Here is a 12,173-nt window from a genome sequence, read left to right on the forward strand (position 1 = left end):
ATATGCAAATTATGAGATTGGTCTTTCATTTTTCTACTTTTAACAGTCATTGAATCTTACGTTACAATTACATGTATTATGTGGAAATTTTTTTTAAAAAATCTTGTTTTTTTTTAATATATGTATCAATCATGTAGGAGCAATCAACTCCGACCCTTCAGAACTGGCTCAGCAAATCCTTAATCTTTTCTCTCTCTCATTAGTGTCTCTAGCAACAATGTCTCTTACAACAAGTTTGTCTCCAAACTGCAGTGGAACAGATACTGTGGTAGCAACGACACCCTTAGTTACCTTTCTTGTACGTGTCCAAGAAACTGCCCTCGGGACTTTTGGAGAGGAAGACTTTGACCCAAAACTTTACGTTGATTTGTCATTAAAATTCAATCTTTCAAAGACACAGAAAGCTTTTGATGAGCTACCAAGAAGCGGTGAAAACGGGACTGTTTCAGTTGAAGATTTGAAGGTGTTTATCGCAACCTACTTTGATGATGCAGCGGATGATCTTGTTTACTATGATCCAGTGGATTTTGTTCCTGAACCAGAAGGGTTCTTGCCTAAGGTGAAGAACCCAGAAGTGAGGTCATGGGCTCTTGAGGTCCATGCTTTATGGAAGAATTTGAGTAGAAAAGTCTCTGATGGGGTCCTTGAACACTCTGAATTACACACTTTACTTCCCTTGCCCGAGGCAGTGGTTGTGCCTGGTTCACGTTTTAGAGAGGTTTATTATTGGGATTCTTATTGGGTAATTCGGTAAGTTACTGTTTTTGCAATTCCTTTTTTTGTGCTTGTCTTGTGTTGTTTTCCTTTGTCATTATTGCTGTCTGCTATACAGCTTTGGATGGTTGTTTGGTTAGAAGCATTTACTTCTCTTCATTGAACTACATTTCATAAGTTAGTCAATAATTTTATGCAAAGCTGATAATGGTGTCACTTGTTAGTTATGTATTTTTATCCAAATATCCATACTGAATGAGCTACACACGAATAATGTAATCCTCTTAGTGTTTGCCTTTGAGTTATTGGGGAACTTACTCGGGATAGATAACATTACTCTTGGACAATAAATTTTGGTTAGGTGCATCCAATTTTGGTGAGAATAATATAGATAGAGTGCTTATCATGCAGGGGCTTGTTGGCAAGTAAAATGTATGAGACTGCAAAAGCAATCGTGACCAATCTCATTTTCCATGTGGATACATACGGCTATGTTCTTAATGGTGGAAGGGCCTATTATACCAACAGGAGGTATGTCTGTTGCATTTTTTAAGATGTCTTTTTCCTATTGTTTTCTGTGTTTTTTTACCTCTTTCTTTGTGTAATAATTGTTTGAGTGCTTGTCTATATTTTACCTGCCAAATTTCCCTCATTGAAAATCTACATCTTTTCTTTCTCTTCCATTTCTTCTTTGATAAATTGCATAAGAATTGGGTGGTTTCCATCATTGAACTAATCTCTTTTCCTTTGCTGCTTGTCCTGTTTCATTTCCATTATTTTGTTTTTGTTTTTATAATGAATTAAAAACTTTTAAGCTCATAGACCCTTGCCTTCTTTTTTGAATCTAATTGTGAGTTGCTTGAAATGAGTTGTGCTCGTGTGCTTAATGATTGGAATTAAACTATAGGGTTTCCATACTTTTTCAGCCAACCTCCCCTCCTGAGTGCAATGGTTTATGAGATATATAATAGGACTTGTGATGTGGAATTGGTTAGAAAGGCTCTTCCTGCATTGCTAAAAGAACATGCCTTTTGGAACTCTGGTACCCTCTTGATTTCCTACTTTTATTTTTAATTCTTTATTTTGTTATTTGAGCTTTTGTAAACATTACTGTTCTTGTTGTAGAGATACATAAGGTCACCATCCAGGATGCTCAAGGTTGCAATCACAACTTAAGTCGGTATTATGCAATGTGGAACAAACCCAGGCCCGAACGTTCTAGAAAAGTGCGTTCTTGCCTCTGGCTAAGTTACCTGAGCGTTATTTGATTCTGTTCCATTTAAGTTATATTAGAGAAACTTATGATTTGCGATACATGAACTTATTTGCTCTAACAGGATAAGGAAGCTGCTTCCAAGTTCTTGGGTAATTCTGAGAAACAACAGTTTTACCGTGATGTGGCTTCAGCTGCTGAATCCGGATGGGATTTTAGTACAAGATGGATGAGGTAATGTTGCACATTAACAAAATTATTTAGTACAATGCCAATGATTAGAATGTTATAATTGTTGAAGTCTAGTAGAACTGGAAAAAATGAAGTTGCTATCCTTTATATGACTCGTGACAGGAATACTTCAGAATTCAGTACGATGTCCACGACATCAATTTTACCAGTTGATTTAAATGTTTACATACTCAAGGTATGATTCAATTACCTTATTAAGAAAATCTAAAGTTAGTAGTTGTTTTCACCAAATCACTGTATCTATCTTTCCAGATGGAACTAGATATTGCTTTTTTTGCGAATGTCCTTGGGAACAAAAGCACAGTGGAGAGTTTCTTGGAAGCTGCCGAAGCAAGAAAAAACGCAATCAATTCTGTTTTCTGGAATGACGAGATGGGACAGTGGCTCGATTACAGACTCACTAATGGCACTATATGCAAGGTTTTGTCCTCATGCTTGTGCTTTAATAGCCATTATCTGATAATTATAGATTTCTCTGTTCTCCTCCTGATTTTTGTTGATTTCACACTTTCAGGAATCTGAAACATGGCAAGCTTGTAACCAAAATCAGAATGCATATGCTTCGAATTTTATTCCTTTGTGGATAGATTTGTTCCATGCAGGTTTATGATTCTCTATGTCCAGTTTCAAGTATCTGCACAAATGATGAGCATGATAAAGAGAATTACCATTAAACTTAACTTAATCACTCTTACTTGGAGATAGAGAATTCACCTTTTGAATTCAAAGTGTATAAAGCTGAAAGTGTATTGTTAAAGAAATAGCACATTTGATAGCCTATTGATGTTCTTAAAGTTCATGATTTAAATGGAAAACAGAAACTTGTACAAGACTAAAAGTGGGGCAAGAACAGTTAGAATAAGCAAGCTGTCATGCGGATAGTTCTGATATTTTAGACCTTCTGCAGGTCATCAGAATTGATTCTCAAGGACAGACCACATGGGTAAATGATGTAAAACAAGTGAACACCATATGCTCGCTTTATTTGTCAAGAAGTTAGTATGATATGATTCACCTTATTATTGAAATTTTTGTAAGGTCTGCAGATAACCATTTGAGTATTAGAAAAGCTAAGTTTAGATCATCATGGCCTATGATTCATGAGATAACTTTTTCCATATGGAAATATATTAAGCTATATTGTCTCTTCTTTCACAAGTAGAACACTGAAAATGCTCTTGATTTTGATCACAAATGTGAAGATGCTGCTCTGGTGGAGAATGTCATGAGAAGTTTTCAAAGTTCAGGCCTGGTTCATGCTGCTGGAATTGCCACTTCTTTAATAAATTCAGGACACCAATGGTTAGAAATCTATTTTTACCTTTCCCTTTATCAGGAGCTTATTAACGTAAACATTGTTGTTACTAAGCCTTATTACTTGAAACCTTTGTGGCATAATTTTGTGTCTACCAACCTTTTACAAATATACGGAGAACGACTGTCTTTATGCAAATATTGTATGACCTGATAGAAATTTTAAAACCAGGGACTTTCCAAATGGCTGGGCTCCACTTCAACACATGATAGTTGAAGGTTTGCTGAGATCTGGATTGAAAGAAGCAAGGTCATTGGCAGAAGACATAGCTGTGAGGTGGATCAAAACCAACTACGTTGGATACAAGAAAACGGGTGCAATGCATGAAAAATACAATGTGCAAAAGTGTGGAGAATTTGGAGGAGGTGGATTTTACAAACCCCAGGTACTGTATAAAACTCAAAAACAAGTATGGAAAGATTTCATGCATGTTTTACATACATTTGTACTGATTTTAAGATTTTGCGGTAATGCAGACTGGTTTTGGTTGGTCAAATGGAGTTGTATTGACATTTTTGGAGGAGTTTGGATGGCCTGAAGACCTGAGCATAGGTTGCTGATTGGTTAGGAAACTGAAGATTTGAATTTTTGATTCAACAGTTTCTTGTTGTGATCTTAGAGACTATAGGGCATTTTTTCCTCTTCAGTTCCTTGTGCTATTATTTTGATTTGATCATATGCTGATAGACCCCATAAAACACAATCAGTATTTTTTTCTTTATGTTTGTTGAAGATTGCTTCAGGACTACTACAAGTCCATGTTACCTTTATTTTCTGTTACCTTTAGATTTTTATGTTTCCAGCAAATAAAATTGTCCTAGTCTCTAGGAGTTGTTAGTCTGTTGTTAGCAGATGACAGCATGATTTATGGCTATTAGTTAGCATTTCAATTTTCTTTTACTACTATTTAATTATAAGCATGTTTATCAAATAAATGCAATCAATCATCCCTTGTCTGCAACATATCAGTATTTTTATCTCTGCAGTCTTTTAATTTCTTCTGCCTCTTTCTTTTCTTAAAAAAAAAAAAACAATCATTTTGTATCAGAGCTTTCTTCTTAAGGGACATGTGATAGAAGTTGAATCTAGTTTTTCTCAAATTGCTTCTTCTGTTTTCGATGGAGAAAACTATCAGTTTTGGGCAATGAAAATCTTAGATTATATATATATATATGTATGCTTTGCTTTCAATTCATTTTACTAGGTTGGCGCCAGAGTCAAGAATACTATATGTTTTTTTCACTACGTAATATTTACCAACGGCAGAGTTGAAAGTATCCTTAGTCGAATATTCATTGGCGCCAGAGTCATGAATATTATAAGCAGATCATCAAAAACAAAACAAAACAAACTCTTAGAATTTAAGACAAAACCAACAATGTAATGTACCTCAGGTAGGACGCTTAATGAATAATAATATCTTTCATTTTACGTCCCGCACAATAAAATCTTTGTTGACCAGCTAGGATTCTTAGTAATCATAATACTAGGTGACGACTCTTAAACAAAACATTTTCTAAAAACAAGATACTAGAAATCTGTTCCTTTTGCAAATAACATTTAATTTTTAAAGGTTGCCGCCATGTTGGGTGGAACAAAAATGATGAAGATTAGATGTTTGTAACAACTTGTTTTTCAACAAAGAGCTCCTTAAAATGTTGGCTGATTGAAAATGATTATACAAACCACATGACTTTTAACAGAACTCTTTTCAAAACCTTACAGCCCACTGGAATTACAAAGGTTCAAATAGGGAAAAATGACTATATTCCAGCAAAGAGCAAACTATTGCAATATCAACAAACTCAGGTACAAAAAAATTTTCAGATGTCTTTTATATACTTGATATTGATCAAAATTTATTGAGTGTGAGTCAACTAATTGAAAATGAATTCAAAGTGACCTTTAAAGATCAATGCCGCCACGATGTTGTTAGATAGAAATTTTACAAGCTAAAATAAAATGTAAAAACTTCTCATTTTTCCCAACCAAGAAGGAATACACAACATATTCCACTAACATCAGCATCGTTAAAATTTGGCATAAGAGACTTGGACATTGTCATCTTCAACGAATGCTAAAAATAAAAAAGAATGTAAAGCAACAAACACACCAATGAATTATAAGGAGAAGTTGAGCAAGGAAAATTGTACCGAAAAGGTTGATGAATGACACTTTAAAAACTTAATTAGTTGCATAATGTATCTTACTACAATAAAGTTTGATATTCTATTTGTTTTAAGTCTTTTATTTTGATTTATGTATTGTGTTAGTGAAATGCATTTAAAAGAAGCAAAAAGAATATTAAGGTATATCAAAGGGAGTGTTAACTATGGTGTTAAGTTTGAGAAGTGTCTAAGCTTTAAGCTATATAGATTTTCAGATAGTGATTGAGCTCGATCTATTGATGACATAAGAAGTACTTATTGTTTTAGCCTAGGTTCATGAGTTTTCTCATGATGTTTAAAGAAGCAGGGGATTGTAGCATAATCTACAACAGAAGCAAAATTCATTATAGCAACATCAACAATAAATCAAGTTTTATAATTGAAAACAATTCTTTGTGATCTACATATGAAGCATAAGGATAACACAAAAATTTTAGTTGATAACTAGGTAGCAATCGCAATATCTCACAATCCAATATTTCATGGAAAAACGAAGCATTTTAACATCAAGCTTTACTTCCCGAGAGAGTTGCAGAAAAATGGTGAACCCCTCGTGCATTATAGACTTAACCTGAAAACTGATAAAGTGAGATATGATACAGATGATGCCTAAGATTCCACCTGAAAGGATGTACCATGGATAATATGAGGCTACCGGAATATTAAAAACTGGAATTTAAAATCGGCAACTATAGTCTACCTACTTGTTGCTTGTCTCTGTAAATACCCTTTGCCCTCTTGTCTGCCTGGAATTATTAAAGGCAACCACAGTTTTTGGTGCATGTCCCGATTGGAAAATCAACATCATTTCCACGTTCTTATCTTCTCTAGCTAGCCGAGTCAACCTAAACAGATTGGTCAAATATAAATTTGTGGCATCACATGATTGGTCAAGTGCATTTGAAAAGCAGCATTCCCATATTCACACGGCTGCTGTATAAAGTGATAATATAAACAAGCAAAAAAATAAAAGTAAATAAATCTCATTGGATTATAATTAAATTAAGGTACTAAGTATATATATGTGCAAAGGATAGGAACGTGAACAAGGCATGCTGTTCTGTTTCCGAAAAAAATATTTTATTTTCCAGTTAGTTTTTGTTTTCCTTCGATGGACAAAGAGCAGCATCTTCTATGGTCAACATCTTGGATTTTTTTTCTTTATACTTGACATATTTATCATGTTATACTTGGTTTATTATCACTTTTTTTTTCTTTGTAATAATTTTTTAGTTTTTTCTCTTTTTTTCTTGATATTTTTTTTGAAAAAAATATTATTTTTATTCTTTATACTTGTGATATTTATCACTCTACTTTTAGTCTATTTATACCATTTTTTTCTTATCTCCATTCTTTTGTAATTTTTTTTGTTTATATTTTTTTAAAAAAACTATTATGCAAAATTAAAAGTAAATAGTGTTTTACTGTAGTAATTTCAATATTTTTTTATTTTTTTAATATGTTAAAAATTACCTTGAGATCTTACAGATCTTTATAAATACATATGATCTTTATTTTATTTTATTTTATTATATGTAAGCATCAATTTTTTGATTTATAGTTATATTTTTTATTTAATGTCAAAAAAATACATTAATAACACATAATTCTTGATTTATTTAATTAAATCCATGCATGTGTTTTTTAATATATAACTAGATTTTTTTTTTTATTAAAAAACATGTTAAAAAAATTTATATATTTACTTTTTTACAAAAAAAAAAAATTATTCAACCTCCGATGCGGATGAAACGAGAGTCGAATAATTTTCTTAGCCCAAACCAATGTACAGACCTTAACGAGAGTTAAAAAAAACCTGTATTTATAACAGACCACAAAAAATGGAATCAAAATCAGAGCACCAAACCAATGTACGAGTCTACATTTTCTTAGCCCAAGTGTTTTCATCAACAGCATATCAAGCCCCAAAAACAATAAGATATTCCAATAGCCGGCAGCTTTGAAAATCCCTGCTTCCCTCTTTCCCTCTTCATACATATATATATATAAGAGCAACCACCACCGCCATGAACACCTTTCTTGTGTCCGACCCTTCAGACATGGCTCAACAAAACCTTAATCTTTTCTCTCTCTCCTTGTTGTCTCTAGCAACAATGACACTTGCAACAAGTTTGTCTCCGAAATGCAGTGTAGGAGGTCCCGTGGTAGCAACGACACCTTTAGTTACCTTTCTTGAACGAGTCCAAGAAACTGCGCTCGGGACTTTTGGAGAGGAAGACTTTGACCCAAAACTTTACGTTGATTTGTCATTAAAATTCAATCTTTCAAAGACACAGAAAGCTTTTGATGAGCTACCAAGAAGCGGTGAAAACGGGACTGTTTCAGTTGAAGATTTGAAGGTGTTTATCGCAACCTACTTTGATGATGCAGCGGATGATCTTGTTTACTATGATCCAGTGGATTTTGTTCCTGAACCAGAAGGGTTCTTGCCTAAGGTGAAGAACCCAGAAGTGAGGTCATGGGCTCTTGAGGTCCATGCTTTATGGAAGAATTTGAGTAGAAAAGTCTCTGATGGGGTCCTTGAACACTCTGAATTACACACTTTACTTCCCTTGCCTGAGGCAGTGGTTGTGCCTGGTTCACGTTTTAGAGAGGTTTATTATTGGGATTCTTATTGGGTAATTCGGTAAGTTATTGTTTTTGCACTTCGTTTTTTTTTTTTTTTTTGTGCTTGTCTTGTCTTGTTTTCCTTTGTCATTATTGCTGTCTGCTATATAGCTTTGGATGGTTGTTTAGTTAGAAGCATTTACTTCTCTTCATTGAACTATTTTCATAAGTTAGTCAATAATTTTATGCAAAACTGAGAATAGTGTCACTTGTTAGTTATGTTTTCTTTTATCCAAATATCCATCCTGAATGAGTTTCACACGAATAATGTCATCCTCTTAGTTTGAGTTATCGGGGAACTTACTCGGGATAGATAACATTACTCTTGGACAACAAAATTTTGGTTAGGTGCATCCAAATTATGGTGAGAATAATAATCGGGGAACTTATCATGCAGTGGCTTGATGGCAAGTAAAATGTATGAGACTGCAAAAGCAATTGTGACCAATCTCATTTTCCTTGTGGATACATATGGTTATGTTCTTAATGGTGCAAGGGCCTATTACACCAACAGGAGGTATGTTTGCTGCATTTTTTAAGTTGTTGCCTTTACCTATTGTTCTCTGTTCTTGTTACCTCTTTCTTTGTGTAAGAATTGTTTGAGTGCTTGTCTATATTTTACCTGCCAAATTTTCCACATTGAAATCTACATCTTTTCTTTGTTTTCCTTTTTGTTCTTATTCTTCTTCTTCTTCGTTGATAAATTGCATAAGAATTGGGTGGTTTCCATCATTGAACTAATGTCTTTCCCTTTGCTGCTTGTCCTGTTTCATTTCCATTATTTTTTTTTGTTCTTATGATAAATTAAAGACTTTCAAGCTCAAAGAACCTTGCCTTCTTTTTTGAATCTAGTTGTGAGTTGCTTGAAATGAGTTGTGCTCGTGTGCTTAATGATTGAAATTAAACTATAGTTTCCATACCTTTTCAGCCAACCTCCCCTCCTGAGTGCAATGGTTTATGAGATATATAATAGGACTTGTGATGTGGAATTGGTTAGAAAGGCTCTTCCTGCATTGCTAAAAGAACATGCCTTTTGGAACTCTGGTACCCTCTTGATTTCCTACTCTTTTTTTTTTATTTCTTTCTTTTGTTATTTGAGCTTTTGTAAACATTACTGTTCTTGTTGTAGAGATACATAAGGTCACCATCCAGGATGCTCAAGGTTTCAATCACAACTTAAGTCGGTATTATGCGATTTGGAACAAACCCAGGCCCGAATCTTCTACAATAGTGCGTTCTTGCCTCTGGCTAAGTACCTTAGAATTATTTGACTTTGTTCCATTTAAATTATATTGGACAAACTTAAGATTTGCGATGCGTTTACTTATTTGCTCTAACAGGATAAGGAATCTGCCTCCAAGTTCTTTGGAAATTCTGAGAAACAACAATTTTACCGTGATGTGGCTTCAGCTGCTGAATCCGGATGGGATTTTAGTACAAGATGGATGAGGTAATGTTGCACATTAACATAATTTGCATGCATTAAATTATTTAGTATAATGTCAATGTTGAGAAATAACAAAGAAATTATTTAATGTCACCGGTCTTCTTTAGTTATTTACCAGCTTAGTTATAATGCCAGTGATTAGAATGTTGTAATTGTTGAAGTTTAGAAGAAATGGAAAATGAATTTGCTATTCTTTATTTGGCTTGTGACAGGAATACTTCAGAATTCACTACGTTGTCTACAACATCAATTTTACCTGTGGATTTAAATGTTTACATACTCAAGGTATTTTTCAATTACCTTACTAAGAAAATCTGAAGGTAGTAGTTGTTTTCACCTAATCAATGTATCTACCTTTCTAGATGGAACTAGATATTGCCTTTTTGGCGAAAATCCTCGGAAACAAAAGCACAATGGAGAGTTTCATGGAAGTTGCTGAAGCAAGAAAAAATGCAATCAATTCTGTTTTCTGGGATGCCGAGAAGGGACAGTGGCTCGATTACAGACTCACTAATGGCACTATATGCAAGGTTTTGTCCTCGTGCATGTGCTTTAAGAGCCAATATCTGATAATTATATATTTCTCTGATTTCTGTTGATTTCATACTTTCAGGAATCTGAAACATGGCAGGCTTGTAACCAAAATCAGAACGCATATGCTTCGAACTTTATTCCTTTGTGGATAGATTTGTTCCATTCAGGTTTATGACTCTCCATGTCCAGTTTCAAGTATCTGCACAAATGATGAGCATGATAAAGAGAATTACCATTAAAGTTAACTTGATCACTCTTACTTGGAGATATAGAATTCACCTTTTTCATTCCAAGTGTATAAAGCTGAAAGTGTATTGCTTAATAAGTTCAGTTTACTTTTCATATACCACAATCGATACCCTATTGATGCTCTTAAAGCTCCTGATTTAAATGGAAAACAGAAACACGTATAAGTCTAAAAGTGGGACAAGTTATTCATAACAGTTGGAATAAGCAAGCTGTCATGCAGATAGTTCTGATAGTTTAAAACCTTTAGCAGGTCATCAGAATTGATTCTAAAGGACAGACGACGGGTAAATGATGTAAAACTAGTGATGCTCCCGTTCCCCAATTTATCAGATGCTATACTACCTAGAACCCTGAAAATGCAAGCTATATTGTCTCCCCTTTTATAAGGCGAATACTGAAAATGCTCTTGATTTTGATCACAAATGTGAAGATACTGCTTTGGTGGAGAATGTCATGAGAAGTTTTCAAAGTTCAGGCCTGGTTCATGCTGCTGGAATTGCCACTTCTTTAATAAATTCGGGACAGCAATGGTTAGCAATCTGTTTTTACCTTTTCCTTTATCTGGAACTTATTAACGTAAAAAAATTGTTGTTACAAAGCCCGACTCCTAGAAGCCTTTGTGGCATAATTTTGTGTCTACCAACCTCTTACAAATATATGGAGAACCGTCTTTATGCAAATATTGTACGACCTGATAGAAGTTGTAAAAACAGGGACTTTCCAAATGGCTGGGCTCCACTTCAACACATGATAGTTGAAGGTTTGCTGAGATCTGGATTGAAAGAAGCAAGGTCATTGGCAGAAGACATAGCTGTGAGGTGGATCAAAACCAACTACGTTGGATACAAGAAAACGGGCGCAATGCATGAAAAATATGATGTGCGAAAGTGTGGAGCATTCGGAGGTGGTGGAGAATACATACCCCAGGTACTTTATGAAACTCGAAAACAAGTATGGAAAGATTGCATACTTGTTTTACATACATTTGTACTGATTTTAAGCTCTTGTGGTAATGCAGACTGGTTTTGGTTGGTCAAATGGAGTTGTGTTGACATTTTTGGAGGAGTTTGGATGGCCTGAAGACCGGAGCATAGGTTGCTGATTGGTTAGGAAACTGAAGAAGCAACAGGTTCTTTTTGCGATCTTAGCGAACATAGGGCATTTTTTTCCTCTTCAATTCCTTGTGCTATTGTTTTGATTTGATCATACGCTGATACTTTTTTTTCTTTATTTTTAATGAAGGAATGAATTCATCAGTCTCATTTCCTGTTTAAGCCTATTTATGTTAGATAGTGCTGCACACTTCTAAGGGCTTCTTAATTCCATATCCAACTTCCTGTATAAAGGTATAGAACGCTACCCTTTCTATTATTAGCCTGTAAAGGGAATCAAGGCTTATAAACTCCAATTCCGCTCGATCCCGTATGGGAATTGTATTTTCATTTCTGGGTGGAGGAGAAGCATCCAAAGCCTTTGCTTTGTTTTGGGGGCACCAAGTAGGGACTTCAAAATATCTGCAACTAGCAAATCTTGGTATTCATGAGCAGTAGCTTTGTTGGATTATTCAATTCCAGGAAATAGTAATTCGGATGGGCACCGAAATGCTCACAGTACTGCTGTACATCGTTTTTTTTTTTTATGATCAGCTACCTT

At 34.5% G+C, this 12,173-nt stretch overlaps 2 protein-coding genes and 1 long non-coding RNA gene across 3 annotated transcripts; 2 read left to right on the plus strand and 1 right to left on the minus strand.

Annotated features, from left to right (window-relative positions):
* On the plus strand, positions 1 to 4,331 carry LOC7497872 (trehalase). The gene is made up of 11 exons (XM_002303638.4): positions 1 to 750; positions 1,126 to 1,245; positions 1,641 to 1,756; positions 1,840 to 1,940; positions 2,052 to 2,161; positions 2,282 to 2,354; positions 2,432 to 2,599; positions 2,694 to 2,781; positions 3,382 to 3,481; positions 3,666 to 3,879; positions 3,971 to 4,331. The coding sequence occupies exons 1-11, from the start codon at positions 218 to 220 to the stop codon at positions 4,052 to 4,054; spliced, it is 1,707 nt and encodes a 568-aa protein (XP_002303674.2). The 5' UTR covers positions 1 to 217; the 3' UTR covers positions 4,055 to 4,331.
* A 1,675-nt stretch (positions 4,332 to 6,006) lies between these two features.
* On the minus strand, positions 6,007 to 6,572 carry LOC112326815 (uncharacterized). Its single transcript, XR_002980718.2, has 2 exons — positions 6,367 to 6,572; positions 6,007 to 6,283 (listed from the first exon to the last, which is right to left on the minus strand). It is a non-coding gene; the product is annotated as an uncharacterized LOC112326815 (long non-coding RNA).
* Positions 6,573 to 7,525: 953 nt separating this feature from the next.
* On the plus strand, positions 7,526 to 11,936 carry LOC7497503 (probable trehalase). Its single transcript, XM_002303639.4, has 12 exons — positions 7,526 to 8,309; positions 8,688 to 8,807; positions 9,219 to 9,334; positions 9,420 to 9,520; positions 9,631 to 9,740; positions 9,950 to 10,022; positions 10,100 to 10,267; positions 10,351 to 10,438; positions 10,951 to 11,050; positions 11,234 to 11,447; positions 11,539 to 11,649; positions 11,763 to 11,936. Exons 1-11 carry the CDS (start codon positions 7,690 to 7,692, stop codon positions 11,620 to 11,622), a joined length of 1,794 nt encoding a protein of 597 aa, XP_002303675.2. The 5' UTR covers positions 7,526 to 7,689; the 3' UTR covers positions 11,623 to 11,649; positions 11,763 to 11,936.
* The last annotated feature ends 237 nt before the right edge of the window (positions 11,937 to 12,173 follow it).

This window comes from Populus trichocarpa, chromosome 3 (genome assembly GCF_000002775.5).
Source record: "Populus trichocarpa isolate Nisqually-1 chromosome 3, P.trichocarpa_v4.1, whole genome shotgun sequence".
NCBI lineage: Eukaryota > Viridiplantae > Streptophyta > Magnoliopsida > Malpighiales > Salicaceae > Populus > Populus trichocarpa.

What these genes read in the sequence shown, in the direction of transcription:
- LOC7497872 (XM_002303638.4), top strand. Translation starts at nt 218, where the DNA reads ATGTCTCTTACAACAAGTTTGTCTCCAAACTGCAGTGGAACAGATACT. An exon ending in GATTCTTATTGGGTAATTCG is followed by an intron (nt 751 to 1,125) that starts GTAAGTTACTGT and finishes CTTATCATGCAG; the next exon opens with GGGCTTGTTGGCAAGTAAAA. An exon ending in CTAATGGCACTATATGCAAG is followed by an intron (nt 2,600 to 2,693) that starts GTTTTGTCCTCA and finishes TCACACTTTCAG; the next exon opens with GAATCTGAAACATGGCAAGC.
- LOC7497503 (XM_002303639.4), top strand. Translation starts at nt 7,690, where the DNA reads ATGAACACCTTTCTTGTGTCCGACCCTTCAGACATGGCTCAACAAAAC. An exon ending in ACATGCCTTTTGGAACTCTG is followed by an intron (nt 9,335 to 9,419) that starts GTACCCTCTTGA and finishes TTCTTGTTGTAG; the next exon opens with AGATACATAAGGTCACCATC. An exon ending in GGCCCGAATCTTCTACAATA is followed by an intron (nt 9,521 to 9,630) that starts GTGCGTTCTTGC and finishes TTGCTCTAACAG; the next exon opens with GATAAGGAATCTGCCTCCAA.